At 38.0% G+C, this 21,785-nt stretch overlaps 1 protein-coding gene across 5 annotated transcripts in view; it reads right to left on the minus strand.

The window, feature by feature from the left end:
* Positions 1 to 740: 740 nt before the first annotated feature.
* Positions 741 to 21,785, minus strand: part of crtc3 (CREB regulated transcription coactivator 3) — a 45,392-nt gene continuing 24,347 nt past the window's right edge. The window contains exons 5-16 of one of the 5 annotated variants that reach the window (XM_053491776.1): positions 19,466 to 19,528; positions 17,987 to 18,090; positions 14,267 to 14,305; positions 13,631 to 13,716; positions 11,817 to 11,866; positions 11,427 to 11,644; positions 8,608 to 8,873; positions 8,197 to 8,394; positions 5,854 to 5,937; positions 5,147 to 5,345; positions 2,841 to 3,969; positions 741 to 2,766 (exon numbers count right to left, since the gene is read on the minus strand). In XM_053491776.1, the coding sequence (XP_053347751.1) occupies positions 3,764 to 3,969; positions 5,147 to 5,345; positions 5,854 to 5,937; positions 8,197 to 8,394; positions 8,608 to 8,873; positions 11,427 to 11,644; positions 11,817 to 11,866; positions 13,631 to 13,716; positions 14,267 to 14,305; positions 17,987 to 18,090; positions 19,466 to 19,528 (1,513 nt within the window). In that variant the 3' untranslated portion in view covers positions 741 to 2,766; positions 2,841 to 3,763. Of the gene's footprint in view, positions 2,767 to 2,840; positions 3,970 to 5,146; positions 5,346 to 5,853; positions 5,938 to 8,196; positions 8,395 to 8,607; positions 8,907 to 11,426; positions 11,645 to 11,816; positions 11,867 to 13,630; positions 13,717 to 14,266; positions 14,306 to 17,986; positions 18,091 to 19,465; positions 19,529 to 21,785 lie in introns of all 5 variants that reach the window. The other 4 variants (XM_053491775.1, XM_053491774.1, XM_053491778.1 and 1 more) reach the window with 4 other exon arrangements.

The raw sequence follows: 21,785 nt of genomic DNA on the forward strand, positions 1-21,785 counted from the left end.
GAATACCAGAGCTGGCGAGTGTAAATAGCATGCTCTTATCTTGCCCGTCCTTTGGCTGTGCACCATGTTATTACCAGTGTTTTTAATCCACCATCAGGGGGACCGTATCGCAGGAGTAATAACAGACCAGCTCAGGCATTTCTAAAGACGATTCAGATGATGGCACGCACACGATCAACTTTCTGTCACACAGCATGTCTCGGTCTGGACACAAAAGATCACACACTTCGAACATCACGTTTATACACCACCTGAATTTCTGTGCTCAAATCTAGACGAGTGGATGATGGCTGGAGCTTCAAAGCAAGAAAAAAAAAAAAGAAGTTTTTAAATCCTCTTAGATTAAATTTAATTACATTAAAATTATAATGCATATTTCAGTTCATAAACAATATAATAAAAGCTTGGTTTCAGTTACAAAGGAAGGAAAAATAATCATATTATTAGGAGCAAGGACGTCTTCGCTAAGCAGGAGCCCCAGCTTGATAAAGGACAGCCTGAAAACCATTAAGTCTCGTGAACATCCTAAAGATTTAAGTGTCTTTACTGCATCTTTCTATTGCAGGTATTTCTCACAGGCCAAATATATCTCGCTGCCTCCATCTACTGGCAAACCAAAGTAAAGGGGGAAAAATGAGGTGAGGGAAAAATAAAGTTAAATTCAATTCTTAAATTAAATTAAGATTTTTTCGTTTTTTTTTAACAAAACTTAAATAGACAGATAGAAAGGGAGTTTGACATTTAATAAAGAGAGACAAAGAGTTTTATTATTTATATTAAATCAAAGTTAAGCACTGTATGTCACAAACAAAAAAGCATTATGGTGTAGTAATATTTTAATATTTGAAAAAAAAGGTTAAAATGACATATTACAAAAAAAGTAGTAACACTAGTGAACAAGAAATATATTTTTTAAATAACAGAACTGTACATTTTAAAAAGGCGACTTAAAATAAAATAAGAAAAATAGTAAAACACCACCTGAAAAAAAACAACCTAAAAACAGCCAAAAAATTATAAAAAGCTGCTCTACAAACAATACATATCGACCACTATTAATTGTAGTACAGAACAAAAAAAAAAAAAAAGTTTATATATATATATATTTATTTTTTTTATACCATTTTTAGCACAGGGCTTGGAATAGGGGAAACATCACAGTACAATCAGAGGGACAGTCACAAGGTCAGAGCCCCGCGACAATAAGGCAGAAGACGACAAGACGTCCTCTATAAAGCAGATGGCAGAAAGAACAGGCTGCTAGTGCCGTCTGTGGAAAAAAATACAATCTTTAACTTTAGCTGGAGCTCAACCACAAAGTGTGTAAAAGAAGCATCTATGTTAAGGTCTGCATACAAAGTATTACGAACGCACGGCTGACACAAGACGAGCATTAAGAGTTATCAGATATAGAAAGAAAAATACACTTTACAAAACAAGATGCAGCAGAAACCCTGACCTCGGAGCTGCATCATGCTATGAAACAAACAAAGAAAAAAAATCCTAAAAACCCATTTCTTCAACCGCAGACAATCAGTATAATCTCATTTTGCCTGCTTTTTTTACGAACACAACCTCACGATCCACCCACTACCCCCTTTAAGTGCACACACACCACAGAGCGTTGGTTAAAATAAAGGTGGACATGGTATACACACAGTATTGTTATTGCCTTTAAATAGAATCTGTTCTTTTAAATGATGTATGAAGAATCTTGACTGATAAGATTTTGTCATCATAACAAAAGAACAGGCATTCCTGAGCAACATTACTGCAAATGTGTTGGTCATTTTAGTGTGGCAAGTCAACAGCTTAGTGCATACACTCCAAAGGCTTTTTATTTATTTATTTATTTTTTTGCATACATCATGTGCAAAATCACAGCCCAAAAGGAGTTCAGTCCCTTAAAAAAAAAATGACTATGGTTCCTTCCAATGATCAGTGCAAACGTTTGAAGCCAGCAATAAACACAATGCTTCGTGTGTACCATGTCCACAAACTACACATTCTGACCACAGAGGGAATGCAGGCCACCTGATCGTTTACAAAAAAAAAATGAAAAAGAAGAGTCAATTCAGAGCTTGACAATTCGACAAATAAAAACATACAACACGTATTACAAGTCAGTAAAAAATGTATAAAGTGAATATATATATATCGAACTGCTATATAGTATTAAATATACAGATAAAATAGTTCCTTTCTTATGATTTCAGATGTTCCAGCCTCTGATAGTAGTTCTGCATAGCCAAAAAGCATGAAGAGGGCCTCCGTTCACAGACCTGACCAATAAAGATACAAATATACTCTTCCAGAATGATAGCAAAATCATAGAAATTTCAACTCCTACTTTAAGTTTTAGTTCTTAAATCTTTTTTTTTTTGTAAACAGTTCTCCCTTTTTGAAATTATGAGGCATATGATGTGTTTGTGATTAACATTTTTTTCATTATTTGTTAAAAAAAAAAAGCAAAGAATTTTGGAAAAATAATGATCTGTACAGGGGGAAAAAAAGGCTGATCGATTCCCTCATCTCTACATTCTTAAAAAAAATCTATTTATGAGGAGGGACAGAATCGACTAAAACCTTTAGCTCATGCTATGCGTTTTTCTGGAAAGGAGGGGAAAAAGCTCGACCCGTCGTGCTGGTGCATAGACACGGCGCATGTGGTGCTTCAAGATGAGCTGCGATCAGCCAGATTGCTGGATCCTTCTGTTTCACAATGCACCCTGCTGGTGTGTATTCTCTCTCTCTCTCTCTCTCTCTCTCTCTCTATATATATATATATATATATATATATATATATATATATATATATATATATACATATATACATATACATATATATATATATATATATACATACACACAGGATATCACTGGATAGGCTCCAGAATCGGCTGCTATTTGGCATTTCTGATTTCGAACAATGGTGCCTGAAAGCAGACATGGCTTCCTGAATGCAAAAATAGCACATTCTTTTGGTTATAGCCTTTACAGACCTGCGATGTGGTGGAGCAGGTCCGACAAGTCTGGTTAAGTAAAGCTGCATCCATTTGACAGTGATGATTGTCAGGTTTGATTACTGTATGAGCGCTTTTGATTTAACCCCGCGTAATTTTCATAAGAAAAGTCAGAAACGATTAAAGAATGAAATGACAACAACCACAGTGCTGCTGGTGTCACTCCTAAAAGATAATTATGCCACAAAAAAAAAAAGGAAGAAAATACCACAACCACAAGGATACAACACACACACTGAAGCTCTCTGTTTGTAAATTCAGAACGCTGGAGGGAGTCATTTTTTCCAGCCTGGAGAGTCAACAGATGCTGCACTGGCCGCAGATTTTTAAATGTTTTTCAGTCCTTGACCAGGCTTCCTGTGTGTTTTTTTCTGTGTATGAAGCAATCAGACAGAATTCACTGTGCGTGCTCACTGTGAATATCACTGTCATCACTGTCTCGAGTGGCAGATGGAGAACACAGAGTGAGAATGGCCCCTGAGACGATGCTCCTGTGAGTCACAGCAACGTGTGAACATTTCACCAGTCTTTGTACGTGAAGCCGTAGTGTATGCGTGTGGGGGGCGGGGGGGGCCGTATGGTTTTTTTTTTGTTTAGTTTTTTGCTTTGGGTGAATGCGTGCGTATAAGGCAGGATTGGATTCTGTTGTTGGGTTTTTTTTTTTCTTCGCAGTATCTAAGATCCTGTCTTGTGTGTTAGAGAAAGAGAGAGAACGAATCCACTTGCGCACACACAGCTCCTCAGAGTCTGTCGCTGCGGAAGCTGTCCTCCACCGAGGGGTCTGGGAGAACCATGTTGGGGTCACTGAGCATGCTCAGTCCGTCCAGGCTGAGAGGTTCGATGCGAAGCTCGTCCTCGAGGGGGAAGACCCCTTCCGAATCGAAACACTCGGGCACGGCTGACAACACACTGCTGATATCCTTCGACAGACTGGGACTTGACTCGTCTGAAAGTGGGAGACAGTGTGATCATCATTTTATCCATTTATAGAGAAAAGCTCTGATACAGTAATTGATGGATTCGGTTTAGATTAGGATGATTAATCAACATTTTAATCAACCAGATGACTCCAAGGCTAAACATAAAAAATTTTATCCCACAAACGACTAAATGAATTATTTTTACTTTTTTTTTTTTTTATCAAAATATTAACATTATCGCTTAAAAGTTTTGGATCACTTGCAAATTTCTTTGTTTTTTTTTAGTGATTTATATTTTACATTCTACAACAATACTGGGGATTTCAAAACTAAAATAACATGATTGGATTAGGTAATTATGTAACAACAACAACAGTCAGTTATTATTTTAAGACACAGAGATTAGCCTTTCTGGAACAGTTACAGTATTATAACAACAGTATTGTGTCAAGTGTATCTGCAAAACCCATCAATCATCATGATGAAACTGGCTCTCATAAAGACTATCTCAGGAAAGCACAACCAAAACTTACCTCTGAGAAGTAGTTCATTAAGAGTTACCAGCCTCATAAATCACCAATTAACAAACAGCACCTCAGATTAGAGCCGTTCTAGAGGCTTTACAGAGCATAAGTAGTAGATGCAGATATCTTAAAACGAACTGTTCAAAGGAGATTATTGCATATTCTGGACAGCTTCAGTATTGCTTTAAAATGTAAAAAGAAATATAAATCAGGAATGACCTTGGAGTTAGAAAGTGATTCCAAACTTTGGAGCAGTAGTGTGTTTACTCCCTTAGATTCTTTTATATTCATGTTGCAGTAACTGATGCACTTGCATGTTTACACTGAGCTATGGCACTGTTTAATATTATTTTTTATAGACGCTTATGTTTTGACACTCCAAACATTACAATAAACAATAATCTAAAAAAAAATGCCAAAAAATGTTTGCATCTAAGTAAAGAAAGAAATAAAAGTTAATTAACAAAGTTTTCTGTAAAAAAAAAAAAAAAAAAAAAAAGGTACATAATAAACAATGTTTTCTGTAACAAACAGATCAAAAGGGACAGGGACTACTGATCAGAAGGTCTCAGGTTCAATCCTTAGAACCACCATGTTACCATTCATGCCTCAAGTGCTCAAATAATGAGATAAACGTAAGCCAGACTGGAGTCAGACAAAAAGCTGTAAACGTGAATACCTGTAAGTATAATATTGGGCACGGCACCTCCGCAGTTAGAGTACAGCATGTTAGCCTTCATCTGCAAGGGGTCCTGTAGGTTGCCATGGCTACCACTCAGGCCCATAAGCGAAGCTTGGGAGCAGTAAAGGTTAGAAGAGGGGTCAAATCCTCCAGCCATGGAGCTCATTGCATGCTCCAGCATATTGTAGTGATCCTGCTACATGAAACATGGTATAAATACAAAACAGATTTTACAAAGCAGAACAAAATGACGAGTGTTCCTTGTGTGTAACTAATGCTCAGCACTGGTAGAGCTAAATTTAACAGCATCACCCATGCTAATTAGTTCTGTAAAAGGAATCAAGCTTTCAGGATCTGACTTTGTAAATAAACATATAAACAACAGCCAGTTCAAGGAAAGAAAAAAAATATGCATATTTAAAATTTTATTCAACAAATGTTCTAAATATTGATATTCATATTTCTATTAAACAATCAAATGAAATCTAGGTATAAACAGTATAAACTCAGTATACTCAGTATAAACAAAACTGTCATTATTCACATACAGTATACTGTAGTCACATTATAAATCTATAACTGTATGAACTTTACTTATACACCAAACATCCGCAGACACAGCTGTTGAAGGGCCAACCACTTTTCTACATTATGGAGTTTTATTGTGTATGTGAATTGTGATGGTACACAAAGTCTGTTTGCACCTGGTAGGACGGACACTTGGACTGGCGACCGGAGTACTGCGATTCCAGGAATGGATCGTTGAAGAACACACCCATGTTGTTTGTCTAATAGAGGACAAAGAGAACAGGTCAATTCTTCTATCACATTACATACACGAGATAGAAGCCACACATGAACTGCAAACTCAAAAAACTGTACACATTCTACTAATAAATCTGTAACATAAGTAGTGATAGTGAAAGTAAGAGCATTTTCAAAAACAAAAGAATATTTTTACACAAAATGTAAAGAGTTCTCACGGGATTGGGACTAAACAGCTTTGTGGCCATAAGAAAACCACTTGTTAGGGAGACTCATGAGAAGAAACGCTTCAAATTGCTATGGACTTTAGATCACTGGGAAAAAAAAAAATCATGTGGTCTGATGAGTCCAGACTGACCCTATTCCAGAGCAATGGACGAGTCAGGGTAAGAAGGGAAGCACATGAAGCGATGCACCTGTCATGCTTAGTGTCCACTATATACGCCTCTGGAGGCAGTGTTGGGATCTGATGTTACTTCAGTTGGTCAGGTCTAGGCTCAGTAACATTATACGGCAACAAAATGCTGATGATCTGAATGTACCGAGTGACCTGGGTTTCACATCTATGCATTGTGATCAAACCTTCTTTCTAAGCATTGGGTAATTTTTTATTGTATTTTTTTTTTCAGTGTTATTCAGTGTTGGAGTAAGACTCCATTTGTCCTAGATTTGAACTACACTATCTTTCAGTACAGTTAAACCAGAGCACTGGTAAGTGCAAATCTTTAAATCCTCATTCCATACCCGCAAGGCTGTCATCTGTTCTTAGCATGATATTGAGTAATTCGCAGAAGTTTGTAGTAACGAGTTACATTTACTCCATTACATTTAAGTAACTTAAAAAAAATAAATAAATAAAGTACGTCTATGAGTAGTTTTACTGCACCATATCTTTTACTTTAACTTGAGTGATGAAAAAACGCTCCTGTTACTCCGCTTCATTCGGCTACACCCGACTCGTTACTTTTCTAACCATTTATTTGTCATTTTAGATATTCTTTGTTTTTGCCAGAGAAATGCAGCCGGTGGATCTACCACGTGAATGTGTTTCACCAATCAGATGCAGCAACAATAATCACATGACTCCATTTGACCAATCAGCAGCAATAACAATAACCACATTGAGTCAAATGACCACACAGAAGGGGGTTGTTGTCTTCAGCCGTGGTAGACAGCGAAGGAAACATGTCACAATTAGTTTAACTGTTTTATTTAAATGTTGCAGTGTTAAAATATATAATTAGCAAATAAGCTAGGGGCTAAAAAATTAAAGTTTCTTACATTTGTTTAGCTGGACACAGTTTATGTTAAAGTGAGACCTCTGGTACACGTGTTCTAATGTTATTTACTATCTGCTTATTTGGAGGACAACTAATTATACAGTATATCTAACACTGGAAATAGTTTACACTTCAAACATGCATGTTACCTACAGTAGGTATTTATTTCAAAAGGTTTATACTGTGAAAAAAGTGAGATTAGGAAATACGTGTTTCTTGTTCCTTAATTTGCTATTTTGTAAAGATATTTAGTTCTATTTATTTATTTTATTAAATTTATTTTATTACTTGGAAATGTCGCAATTTGTACATTATTTTATAATTCTGTCTGACTGCTTACATAATTTCTAAAAAAAATAATCGGACTACGATGAAAAAGTTACTCAGTACTTGAGTATTTTTTTCACAGAATACTTTTTTACTCTTAATTGAGTAATATTTTGAATGATGACTTTTTACCTCTACTTGAGTAATATTATTTTGAAGTACAGCTACTTCTACTTAAGTACAATTTTTGGCTCCTATACCCACCTCTGGTAATTAGCAGTGTTTCAGTTCTTCTTAGACCTACTAAGGCCTACTTGTACTAACAAAAGATCATGATTTTTTTAATTATATTATTATAGACCCATAGTTGAGAAACTATGTAATCATTTTGGTTCATACACATTTACATTTCATACAAACTTCCATAATTTCTTTTGATTGTGTAAAGCTGCATTGCGACAATGACAATTGTTGAAGGCGCTATACAACTAAAAATTTCATTTCATTAATGACCAATCTGTCAATTAGCCTAATTTGTCATTACTAGCCAAGTTTACTCTGATCTTCCCTGTTAAGAAAAAAAAGGTTCTTAGATCCTATTTGCAAGGCACACTTATAAAAAGATTTTCCAAGTGTTGCATCAGAAGTAACTGTAGGCACTAATAAAGGTAACACTTAATTAATGATATTTTATAACTCCTCCCTCTTTAGTGGTGGGAAAAAAGAGGAACTTACAACACTAGAGTTGAAATCCAGGGAAACACTCTGCAAAGGGGAAACAGGGTGCTGCTGTCCTCCCTGAGACTGGTGCTGTTGGAGGTTTTGTGGATGAGACTGAGTTGACTGCTGCTGCATGGTCTGCTGAGACTGCTGGTAGAGAGGGTAGGGAGGAGGCGGCTCCATTGGCAGGCTGCTGGTGTCCAAGGGGACCCCCTGGGTAGAAAGAAAGTTAAATTAAAAGAAAAACATTTTTTACATCACTTGTAAGTCTGTGTACAAGATATGTCATAACAGCTCGTTCCAGTGAACACAAGCCTGTGCCAATGTGCAACTTCATTGTTTAAACAGAGCTTTCCAGAAAAATTTTCTTTACACCTCATGCTCAAAAGCAACTCTTATAAAATTTTTTCATTTGCATTGCCCTACCTGTGTGATTGGAGAAAGGGACGGGGACATGGTGGGCGAGAGTTGTTTCCCCAAACTGCGACGTTGTTCAGAACCAGGAGAAAGGGTCAGGGGGCTGATGGGAGCTGGTCGTCTCCTGGGTGAGGTTGCCATACCTCCTGCAGGAGCACTGGAGAGTGAGGAAAGCCGGAGAGAGGAATGGATGGAGGGATTGCTCAAAGACGAGGGCAGCTGGGAGTTGCTGAGTGAAGCCTGGATGGAGGGGTTGCTCAGAGAGGAAGATAAACCTAAAAAAAAGAAATCAGATAAAACTGTTTTATCTGAGAGAAAAAAAAAGAAGAGAAAATTATAATTCACCATTATGAAGGCACAGTTCAACTCTGAAACCATTTTTAGGAACTCATTTAAAAACTAGATTTTAGGTCCATTTCCACTAAAGGAACCAGACCCAGTGAGTTCTTGGCCCACGGTTCCTCTCCTCTTTATCGTTTCCACCCATACTAATGAACTAATGGAATTATTCATGCTGTATGTAACAGTTCTACAAAATGAACAACGCTGGCATTCTTATATAACATAGAAGTCAAACTGGGATTTGCTTATCAGGTATAACCTGATCATTTTGCTTTACACATATTGATTTAGAATATTTTCTCACACATTTCATATTCATTCAGCCAATTTTCTTTTTTTTTGTAAAGCTACTTAAACCGTTAACATTTACAGAGGACTTTAAGCACAAACTACTTGTCACCAACTTGCAGATGAGACGCAACTATACATTCGAAAATATCATAGGACGTTACAGGAACTCGTCTGTATGGAAGTATATTAGTGCCAAAATTCTTCAAAGCAAAATAGCAGGTTGAATTACATGAACTGAAAAAAACGTAGAGCATTTACAATGTTTGAAATTTTTGCCACTGCAATTTATTGTGGTTGTATATTTCAAGTGAAAATGTAATCCGAGCATTTAAAATTCAATGCAAAAATATTCAAGTTACTAAATTGCAGTTCAAAAATATTTTCAAGTGTTGAAAATACAATCTGTATAACTTTATTGTTTAAATAACGTCTGGGAGTTATTCAAACATCCCTCGTACAGGCCTGACCTCACTCCATGTGTTTGAGACATTAAAGGAGTTCCTGGGAGGTCAGCGTTTCAGACATTAAGTAGGTAATCTGACCATCGCTCTGTTGTAATGAAAAAACTCTTTACCTTAATGGTATTCAGACACTAGTGAAACCCTGGGATAAGTGTGTTAGTGTTGCAGAAGATTATATAGAGAAATATAGTAAAGGACGTTTTTATCCTCTTAAATGTGTTATTCTGCACAATCAAAAGTCCTGGTTTGAGTTGTAAGCTCTTGTTCAGTTGTTCCTCAAAGTAAAAATAGTGTTTAAAAAAACAACGACACAATTTTAAACCGCTCCGTATCCACTGTGTTACTGTCTTTTTTTATTTTTCAGCCCGCTGTGCTTATCTTACTCAAGCAGTTTGCTTCACCTTGTTTTTTATGTAAAGGTCACAAGTTCAGGAACTTTTGGATAGATCCAGAAGCCATTAATTCTTCAAAAGGCTCTGAAGCCTTAATAGAAACTTGCTGAAAGTTTACAGTGCTGAAAGTTTACTTGCTGAAAGTTTACAGTGAAACCTCGGATTGCGAATAATTTTTTCATTTTGTGCGTGTAAACACGTGTACAGCGCACGTGTACTGTTTCTTATAACACAAGTTTTCTCCCTCTCTGTTTCAGCCTGTCGTTATGTGTACGCGCGTAATTTGACACCGTGCCCTTTCACTTACACACTCTCGCCTTTACCCCGCCCCCTCGGCTTTACACACATACAGACAGATACAATCTCTCTCTGCTCTACACAGAAACACTGGTCTGTCGCGATTCTTTTCAAAGGTAAAGTGTGCGTTAATTTGTTTGTTAGTTTTACTTTACAGCAGTCATTCCATTAGTATGCGCTCACACAAAATAGTCTTTTCGTTAAAGTGTGTGTGTATTTGTGTAAAATTCTTATGTATTATTTTTATGTATTTATTTTTTTTGGTTGTTGTACGAATAATTTGAGTTTCTATTATTTCTTATGGGAAAATTTGCTTTGATTTATGAGCGTTTTGGAATACAAGCCCACTTCCGGAACGAGTTATGCTGGTAATCCAAGGTTCCACTGTATTAAGATCATGCCGGATCTTTATAGTCTCAATCTGTCCTCTCTCTCTCTCTCTCTGATACACAGAGATTGTTTCTGAGCTGCTGGACCACTGAGGACAGGGAGAAAAGAGCTGTTGATAGGCAGCCAATTCAGAGGTCAAAGTTCCCAGTGATTCTGGAATTCACCCAACCTGCATCCAGTTCAGGGGATGTTGGCAGGAGCAGTGGGACAGCACAGTCAGTTCCCAGACATGGGCCTGAATGGAAGGTCCAAAGTTCAAGAGAGCGCTAAACTGAATGAGAGCAATCAGATAGAAAAGCGGGGGAGGGGGCGGGTTGGGAGGGCAGGCGAGCAAGAGTCTGGCTGCTCTTAGACACGGATGTGCCTGTGCAGAGAACAAGCCACATTTATTCATCACACTGTCTAAAAGAACCACCAAACAAAGGGCGGAGTGTTCACTAAGGCACTTATGCGGAATGACTTTTGCCAAGTTTAGGAAACGCACTTTTTTTTTAATCCTTTTTTGCAAGGATTGGTCACAGATATTCTGCACTCGCCATACGAAAAAGCTACAAACAGTTCAGGATTAAGGACACTGCCTAGCTCCTCTGACACTTTACTAGAGTTCTTGCCATATGATTATTAACGGCTCCAGCTGACGCACAACGAGTCTCACCCTGAGAATTTCCGATTCCAAGATGCATCATGGCAGCAGGCAGGTTTCCTGTACTGCTGCCTCCGCTCAGGTTGGGGTAGCCCCCCTCCTCAGGGTCAAGGGGGGTGGGGAGAGGAGAGGGGAAGTGCAGGTTACTGAGGTCCGGTAGAGAGCCGCCTGTGTTTAATGTGCCCTGGTAATGAGAGAGACCAACGTTCTGCTCCGGAGATGGGAATATACTGCAAAGAAAGAAGAAAAAGATGCAACAAAACAAGGAACTCATCATTAGTAAATAATAATAATATTAATAATAATAATAAAAATAATTTTAAAAAAACACTTATTTGAAGACCTGGCTTTTGTACACAAGAATTCATAACATAAATTACAGAAAAACCTCTTTAGACATACTTGATTCCAGGCACTTCACAAGATTTGGGCCGTGATGAAAGGGACTGCACCTGTCACAAAGGAAGACAGAACATAAGATTCAAAGGATTTAACCTGCTCGTGTCAAAAGACAGAAAACTTTGGACTGGAATGTGCATAAAAAGAGCTGCAGCACAAGTCCCGAACACAAGAAGGACAAATCTTACATTTTCTGGCTAGGGCACTAGGCTAACGTTTATTAAAAACTACTCTATCGTCAAGCAGTGTCTCGGTAATGTGAATAATGCGGCAGGCGGTGGGATTTGGATTGTTGTGCTACAGTTAAAGCACTGAGGTACACTGAAACAGTGTGCAGCACATCGGTTTAAAAAAATAACTATATACTATCTAGAGGTGCAACAAATCACAAAACCTATGGTTCAGATTGTATCACATATCACACTTTTGGTTAATAAAAAGGCTCAAATATAATTTTACTTTCTGTTTATTACTTGTAGAATTAAAAAAAACACTTAAAGCAAGGAACTTGTGGTTATCCTTATGAATAAAAATGACATTCCAGGTGTTCAAGATGTGTAAATAAAAACTTTAAAAAACTGTTACATACTTAGTTAAGTTAAAATGCAATCAGAGGCATGATAATACAGTATAAGGCATTATTATATATAAAACTCTTTATTATTTTAGTACTAAAAGAACTGGCTGATTTTAGTGAAACAAAGAACATGCATATATAATTGGACTACAGTATGTGTTCTAGTGCAGCTGTTATTAGTTGGCCTGGAAAGGGAGGGTTTTCAGCATTGCAAGGGATTTTGTCGATGTGATCTCTGACCCTGGCATGCACAAAGAGCTTGAGTGAGTAAAAATATAAATCATCCATGTGCAAGAGTTTATTTTTTGCTCAGAAACAGGCCCAAATATAACTCCCTAGAGTGGCAACAAAGTTTTATTTTGCACCATGATGGGTAAATTTTGCAATTAATCTGTGATTCACATGTGCTGAACTGTGGGAAACGTTCAACTCTGATCTGTTTTAGCACTACTACATACTCAAGGAAATCTTTTGTTTTATGAACATCAATATGGTGTAGACCTAGTACATCACATAATGCTGCAAGCATAATAAAAATCGAATTAAACATGAGGTTGAAAATGTAAGTAGTGTCCAAAAATAACATTGATATTATTGTGAAATATATTGCTTTTTGAACTGTTAAATTTTACAGTCAACTTAATATTATAATCTGGGCTAACACCAAATAATAAGAACAAATGATCTCATTGTTTATCACCTCAAAAGTATTTTAAATACTTAGATCATTGACAAACTACATAAATTCCCAACTGTGTGTAAATTAGCAGGGTATTTTAAACTACAGGTTTTTGCAATTAAATTCCAGGTCCATATTGTAATGTAAATTGTTTACACGACAAACTATAAGGCACTAAGCTGTGTGATCGTAAAATGATTTGCTCTGCTTAAACATGTCTCTCCACTCATCATGACCGAATTAAAAAGTAGTTTTGTCATTTAAAAAACTCTTTGCTGCCTGTGAAGGTGAATTCACTGACAAATTTCTGACTTGAAGAGGGAGCTGATCTATAACGTGGAAGAAAGAAAGCATAAAAGAAAGAAATTAGCTGGGTCACTACAATATTGTCTTAGGCATGTAATTCATTCTGGAAACACTTGGATAAACACTACAAATTGCTCAGTGTACCTACAGTATGATGAATAATAAAACAAAGAAACAGTTTCATTTTGCAGCAGAGACCACCTTTGTGTTAATAACATATGATGTACTGTGCAGCTTGAATACACTCTCACTCACCTTTTTGGCCTCCCACAGCTGCCTGGGCAATGGCTTACTCACACCAATAAGGCTCTCCTCATTAGGAACAGCGGGGAAAGAAAAGACTGCGGAAAAAAAAACGGGAAAAAAGAAAACGCATTATTTAACCACAGAAGAACACAGACGAAAAAAAAAAAAAAGTAAAAAAGACTGAAAAAATCCTCCCGTAAAAAGTTGTTATTTAGTATTTTGTTCAGTCATATTAAGAAATAGATGTGTAATAATTTCTTCATTTACTACAGTGAAAAAAAGCAAGTCATTCTCCCTGCGCCTGAGCACTCTTGCCAGTAGGGGACACTCATAAACATCACACAAGAATAGCACAGAATGAACCTCAGGCCCTAGAAGCAACAAAACCGTGGTTATGTAGATAGTTAAAACCACAGGGTATTTTAAAATGCAGAAAAAAAAAAAAAAAAACATCATTCCTAAACTGCAGTGGTTTGGGGTTCAAGAATGGTTTAGTGAAGGTTGTGCACTGTGTAAGATGCCACAAGCAGGGTCAGTAACCTGATCTAACATTACCTGGATGTCCATATTCTGCCCACACACTACAACACCACCCCCTACACAGCACAAACACTCACACACATGCACACACACACTCACACTTACCATTTCCTGTGCCATCCACCTCCGCTTCATTCATGCTGGCTGCATCATCACACCAACAGAGCAAAGAAGAAAAGACAAGAGAGGTCTTTCACAAAGCAATGCAATATCTTATTTAATGCAATAAATTAATTTAGCACAAGCATCTAACAGTGCCACACAAATGACAGCAAGAATAAATAAATGACAACAAGTACTACATTTATAAATAAGGAAATGTTTTTTATTTCATCACATCCCTAAAGTCACTCATCCGATATGTGTATCTCAGGAAGAGATGACTTCAGAGCTTAAAGCAGCATCGGTGCTAATGTTAATTCTATTGGGATGGCCCTCACTCCCCAAAGAGCAAATATTTGATTCATACAAACTGAGTCACTTGGAGTACACACTTGCTCCACCCGTTACAGAGTTCAGGCCCGAGCGGAGGCCTTCCGCTGTGGCCCGGATTCTGGAGAATGAGATACAATGCTGTGTCTCTTCAAGACAATTATAAGAGGAGCTGGCCTAAGGAAAGGGGAGGGGTGGAGATAGTCTCAGTGACTACATGCACTGTGAGAATCAAAGGAGAGGCTTTGTTTAGCATGTTGCAGAGAGATCCTTTTGAGAACAGGCCTTCTTTCTCCTTCCCCTGGGTGCAACAATTCTGGCTAAATGCAGGATCACCTCAGGCTTCAAGCCAGGACTTTGTGCTCTGCTCTGCTCCACGGCTCCAGCAGCGCAGTCCATCTCAGAACCCCGATCAACAACACAGCATGACGGGGATAAGAATATAATAGATGCATAATGTATGATTTCCCCCTCAAGTGCACTATACCAACAACTAGAAAGTAAAAAGCTCAGCCTAGATCTTTGGGCTAGATAAAAAAAAAAAAAAAAAAGTGTTATTAATTCATGAGTTGAAACAAAACGTACAATAATTCCTTGACGCTACAAATACTCTGGATCGAAGGGTTATCGAAGATCAACTATACAAACCTTCAGTATGTGTCATGCCCAAGTAAACATTAGTTATATTTACAGGATGCCCAACTGCAGAAATTTATGAGCTGAAACTAGAGAGCATAATGAATATTGCTCTAGAGGTGTTCATATAAATAGAACAGATTCATCCTGTTTCTATGGTGGACCTACTGCTGTTTCCAAAAGATTTGTTTTTTAAACTGGCCGGTTTCTACATGTCGAACAGATTGGTTGGTTTTAACTAACGCTGTCCAACACTTGTGTCTGAGTTTGGAGTTTTCCGAGCCAAAAATGTTTTTAATCTCAACCGTCAGTTAGCTCTTAAAGCACACCTGTCGTCTCATCAGCTAGCACACCTTAAAAATAAATGACAAGAAATGACTGCTCTGAGCTGCAGGCTGTTTCAGTCTCCTATCTGCCTACACACTTCTCATATACTTTTCCTCCAACACCCTGCTTAAACATGTTGACTAGACTACAAACAACTCAGTGTCTGCAAATTATGTGGTCAGTTCAGAATTCGTTTCCAGCTCAAAACTGTTTGAAAATTAAAAAAATAATTGCATTAATTTACTTGTTTTAGTCTAAAGCAATGTTTAATTCAACTAAGAATCTTACTTCGTGGCTTTCTCTGCCTGTTACTGCTTTAACTGGAACAGAACTGTACCTGTACCTACTGAGATATAGTTTGACCAAAGGAGACTGGCACAGAGCACCCACACTGTTAAGGTTTACACATCATCTTGTCAACTTGTCCGTGAATGAAAAAACAGAAGCACAAAACCCTCGACACAGTAGAGAGCCATGCTTGCTTTTACTCAAATAAGGTCAGAGAATAATGTCGGATTTGCTCTTTTTGTGCGCCAATAAAGAGGCACAAGTGGACAGACTGCTACCATGCAAATAGAAAATGTGTTACAGTGTTTGTGTGTGTGTGTGTGTGTGTGTGTGCACGCGTGTGTGTGTGCTGTTCCACATAAAAGTAGCAGACAATGAAAAGCATTAAAAGCAAAATGCGACCTCTCTGTGACCTGAAGTTGACCTGCGTGATATGGTTACTTTGAGTAAGTGTTTAAAAGGCGGCGGCGGTGAATAATCTACAGCTGGTTAATAATAAGATATAAAAAGTCACAGTCTAACAGTTAACTGGTAACAAAGGTGTGTTTTTCGGTTAACCGTGTCCGTTTGTGTGGGATATTTTATGTGAAATAATAAAAGTGCCTATGTTTGCAGAAGTAAGACTTTTTTTAACTGACAACAAACATAAACAAATGCATTCTCTCATTTTGGGATTTTGGATGAACCAAGAAATTGGAAAGCCTGGAAAAACAAAAATTTGTATGTAGATGAATGATGTATGTAGATGAAGATATTTGACGTCTAAGAACTGCCAACCTGCCAGCTTGGTACAGTAAGTCAGCTGATGTGCTATGCCCAGGCTATGGTAAATTCAGCTGTGGAAGTCAGTCTGCTTGTGAACTCGGTCTCCGGTGTGGTTTATGTGCATCACAGAGACAGGGAGGCTCTGGTGCACGCAGAGAGCGTTATGTTTTCCCGACACGTTGGCTGTTCTGGATGACACTGCAGCCCTTTTAGAAGACTTCACAATAAGATTTTTTTATCTCCATTTTTGTCTAGAACACTCTTAAATAAGGACAAGTGAAAATGTGGTCTTAAAAACTGGGCGGATCCATCAGAAAGAAATCTTTCTGGGTCTAAACTAAAGGTGTACGTATCAGCACGGTCTGATACAAATAGACTGAAACACAATCAGCCAATCACTGGGTGGATCCATCAGAAGGAAGTCTTTATGGGTCTAAACTAAAGGTGCACGTATCAGCACGGTCTGATACAAATAGACTGAAACACAATCAGCCAATCAGACTGCAATGTTCCTCTTTTTTTTTTTTTTTTTAATATCAGATATAAGTGTTTACAAACTTGATGTGCTTAGCGGTCTTTAAACCTTAACTGTGTTCCTAGATATGACAATCCAAACGCAAAACACTATTAACACTATTAAGTGGTAATCAGCATCATTTCAAATTATAATAAAAAGTGGAATATTATTGTAGTCATTATGATGCAGCTCTACATTAACGAAACACAGTTGGTTCCAATCCCGGTGTTGAGGACCTCATTCAGTGCATGTTTCTTTTTCATTTTTTATATTATTTTGTTTATCTAACATCTAATTAAAGCACATAAAAAGCTTGCTAATTACCCAATGAGTCGAATCCGGTAAGAAAGAGCAGATCAAACAGAAACGTGCAGTGCGTGTATGATCCCCAGGAGTACTGTAATTTTAAAACAAAATAAACAAGCTGAACGCAGAGACCTACACTGCAGTAGCGCTTCCCAGAGGGCCACTTCTGCACGGATGGCACACACCTCCGTAGATATCCGTGTTACAGTACATGCACTACAAACTGTGTTTTTTCGTTAATCAGTAAACCATGGGTTTATTCAACAAACACCAAATAACCAGAATCAGGTTGACACACACATACAGTAGATAAAGCAGAGGATTCCAGCACTGTGCAATCCACAGGTTCCAGAACATCCAGTCATGATTGACAGTCCATCATCTACCAGAAAAAAATGCTAGCACCCGACCCGTTCCTGCACGCCACCCACACAAACGCTGCTTTGTTTATTCGGCGACTGCTGTGTGATAGTTTTTTTTGTTCATTTTGAGTGCTTTTGGGTTATTAAACAGACCTTTATAAACACAATAGATTATAATTGTGATGTGCTTACCGTTGCGCTGGGGCGGCCCTCTGCCCGTCTGCTGGTTCCCGCTGAACGGATCCTGCGGGTTCGGGTTCATGGCGCTCGTATGCAAAGCTGAATCTGAATTGGTTCTGTTGGGAGGGGACGAAATAAAAACAAAAAATAGGAGTGAAGGAAAGAAGGGAAAAAGGGTCTTGGCTAATGCCACGTTGGGTCTACAAGCATACAGAGTAATAGGCTTAAGTGAGTCTCAGGCCAGAGCGTCTACATATGCCAGTAAGACGCACAGTTACCCCTCCTTTCTCCTCACTGCCATCTTTAACCAGTTACACATGAGATCTCTCTCTCTCTCTCTCTCAAGGGCTCTTCACAAAGCTCTAGTGCTTTTCGGGCTCTCTTTGCCAAGCACACACTCAGTGCAGAGCTCAAACATTAATCATTACACATAAAAGGTGAATGTAAAGCTAAGGCTTTGAGTGTTTGTGCATTGGGACAGAAAAGAAGGCATGGCAATCAGCTGCAAAAGTCTGTTTTGGTATGTCACAGCAAGACTGGACTCAAATCCCAAATCATTTCCTTATTATTGAAAGTGATACACGAAGATCAACAGTATACCACAATATGATAAAATCATATATAATGATGTTCATGATAAATAAAATCTCATTGTTTGTTTGTTTATATTAGGATTTATTGCCATATCAGCTTCTCAGGCTATTTCATGGCAGATACATATTAAACATTAAACTGATTTATTCAAACCAATATAATATTATGTTATAATTTAAAGAGTTGTGGAAAACAAGACTTTACATAAAGTTCTTTAGGTGCACTTTTGTTAAAAGTTTTTTCTGGTTTTGTCAGATTTTTTTATGAATCTTGTTAATAAAATCTCAAATACACAAACTTACAGAACAGTGACTTATTTCTGCTGAACTGATCTGACAAACAGGTTTAACAAGCAGCACATTTGTATTAGCAATTTACACAGAATTTGTAGTCAATCTTAATTAAAACATGAAAAATTATTTCAGAGCCAACTTTTTTTTTTAAGGTATTTGCTGTATTGCAAGCAAGCAAAAAAACTAAACAAAAAAACAATAGCAATGTTGAAGTGAGAGCCTAAATTCTTCATGACATACACTTTGCATGCTATAAATTCCAGTTAAAAGCTTCAAGTCCGGTTTATTTAAAAGAAATAATAGATTAGTAGAAACTTGGTTTAATACAGTGTAGAAGTGTCTGCCACATGAATTTGTTATTTTTGAGAGCGCAAAATATAATTGAAGCAGAAAAGAATAAAGAGCTTTTTCAATTTATGATTTGGTTGCAATCACGTTGACCTTGTGAGGGGTGACGTCATCGTGAGGTACATTAAAAGACAATCAATAAAGAAGAGACCGTGTAAGGAACAGAAAGTGTGAAAGTGAAAAGATAAATAAAAAAATGAGACAGAAACCAAAAGAAGCTGATCTGTGAATTAGGAGTTCGAAGATCAAAGGTCACCTGTTGAGCTGTGATATTAATCTAAACCCAGGCCGTTTCTCTTCTGTCCATGGCTGCTGTTCCCTTTGAAAATGGAAACATGGAATCATGCGTTACTGACCACCACACACACAGGGTCTGGAGCTCATGGCTCAGGGGGTTAGTAGAGGGGAAATAAGCGACAGGACAGAGAAAAAAAGCGCTGATAGAGAAGCTGTGGAGGAGAAGGAAGAGCGGCAGCCTAAAGGTGGTACTCAGAAATCAACAGGAGCCTCGGCGGGCCTGAGGGCACACACAAACAGAGCTCGGTCCCTAGTGTTAACTCATCCCAGGCACACTTAGCCGATTTACTGCTTCAATTATACTATAGGGACGAGCACGTCTGGGAACAGATTTAAGAACAAACAGAAATGCTGTAATATCCACAGCATTTAACGGGATGGATAAAGTTTAAAATCAACAAGTATGTGTCTTGAAAACCAAAGACAAACCTTAAACTGCTCTGCAATAACATCGCTGATGGTGCGATATATACATCAAAATCAGTCATCATAATAGCAAATCAAGCGTGTATGGAAAGCATAGACGCTACACCAGATGCTGCATGTAATGAAGCCAGATGAAGCCAGACAACATCTGTGATTTGTATGTTGAACTTTAGACATTATTCATGCTTCTTTTCAACATGATTAAGGAACCGGGTTTTATACTGTACATTCTCTTCTAAACAAAAATGAAATAAATTAATAATAATTTATATATTTTTTTTAACCTGTAAAATGTTACAAACTGCGTCACATACTGGACACCGACAGTGTGTCCCATTTTCATGTAAAGCTTTTTTAACACCACCCATTGAACTGTATTAGGACTAGCAGGTGGGGCCATATGGAGCATCTTATATCTTTGCAGACACTAAAGATGGCACACTCCAAAAACAGATTAACCATGAAAACATGCAGAATGAATACAAATACTTCAGGTTGACCACAAAAAAAAAACTTGATGCATGTTTATATAAACCGGGGCCACTTGTGAGTTTGTTTTTTCCCCCTTAAAGTGTCATTTCAGACCTAATGTTAAAGGCAGATCCCTGATAATTAGCATGACAACATTGGCGTCTCCAAGGCAATAGACAGATTGGTACAGTAAATAAGCGCATATTGCTGTTGGACTGCACTTCCACTACATGTTTCTAAGACAAGTTGTTGTTTTGAGGGTGCCCTCCCATGAGAGGACTGACTGACAAAACAGTGAAAGGTTGGAGGGAGCGTGGGACCTGGAGAGCAGCCGTGACCCTGAGATCTGACCCGGTCCAGCTGGGTTCCACTGGGACACTGTGTAGACCCTGCCCAGTCCTCAGAACCAGACCGAAACCATTCGACCCACACTTCAGAGGGACTGCATTACCCTCAGGAGTGCTCAGTCCTGGTCTACAAAGGAAAATTGGGCATCAGTAAACAAGCAGTTGACTCAAAATTTTTGCTGCATTGAAAGGCGTCCAATTTTAGACTAAATAAATATTCTTATCGAACCAGACTTGAAAGTTTTATGTCTCTCTTATCGAGACGTGAGAAAGGGTTCTGGCGAAAAAATAGCATCTGAAATATGTTCATGAAAAATGGGACTTATGAATCCGTTGGTCAACAAACGTTTAAGCTCAAGCGTTTCACGCAGTGACCTACTTGCTGTTTAATGCTGAACAACTGAAAAGCCGCAGCAAGCCATACTTTGATCTCAGGAAGAGAAATGAAGAGCCCTCTACACTAACCAAGTACAAACATACAACAATACAACAAAAGAGCCACCCACACTCATGGGGATGACAGGAACAGCTTGTTTCTGGATTCGTATACTGAATTCGTAAACGCAGAGCAGGACAGACGAGATTCAAACAAGTGTGTCTTGCTTCCAACATATCCTGAAATAATGCATCGCAGATGTGGAAAGAGCTGTAAACACGTCCTGCTCTTCTTTTCCCAAGAGGCGCTAAGTTAGCATCTGTTTCCCAAATGCACGGGACTCTCCATCTCTTTGTGGCCAAAATGCTGGTCTTACCTAGTGTATATGTCATGCTAAAAACTCATAGCAGCACGTATTTTCTACTGAGAAATTATAATAAACATTTCTGTGTAGATTTTCAGTGCCCAACGAAATTTCCAAAAAACTAAAAAAAATCTGTTAAAAAATTGCAGTCTCAGCTAACGCAGATAAAGCGAAAAGTCAAAAGCGAAACACTGGAGTCTACTGTTAATGCAAGAAGCTAACCACAGCTTATAAAATCTTGGCTAGCTGAAGCAAACTCCAATCCATGCAGACTAATGCAGACCAAAATAAATAA

Source organism: Clarias gariepinus, chromosome 3, assembly GCF_024256425.1.
Source record: "Clarias gariepinus isolate MV-2021 ecotype Netherlands chromosome 3, CGAR_prim_01v2, whole genome shotgun sequence".
NCBI classification, from domain to species: Eukaryota; Metazoa; Chordata; class Actinopteri; order Siluriformes; family Clariidae; genus Clarias; species Clarias gariepinus.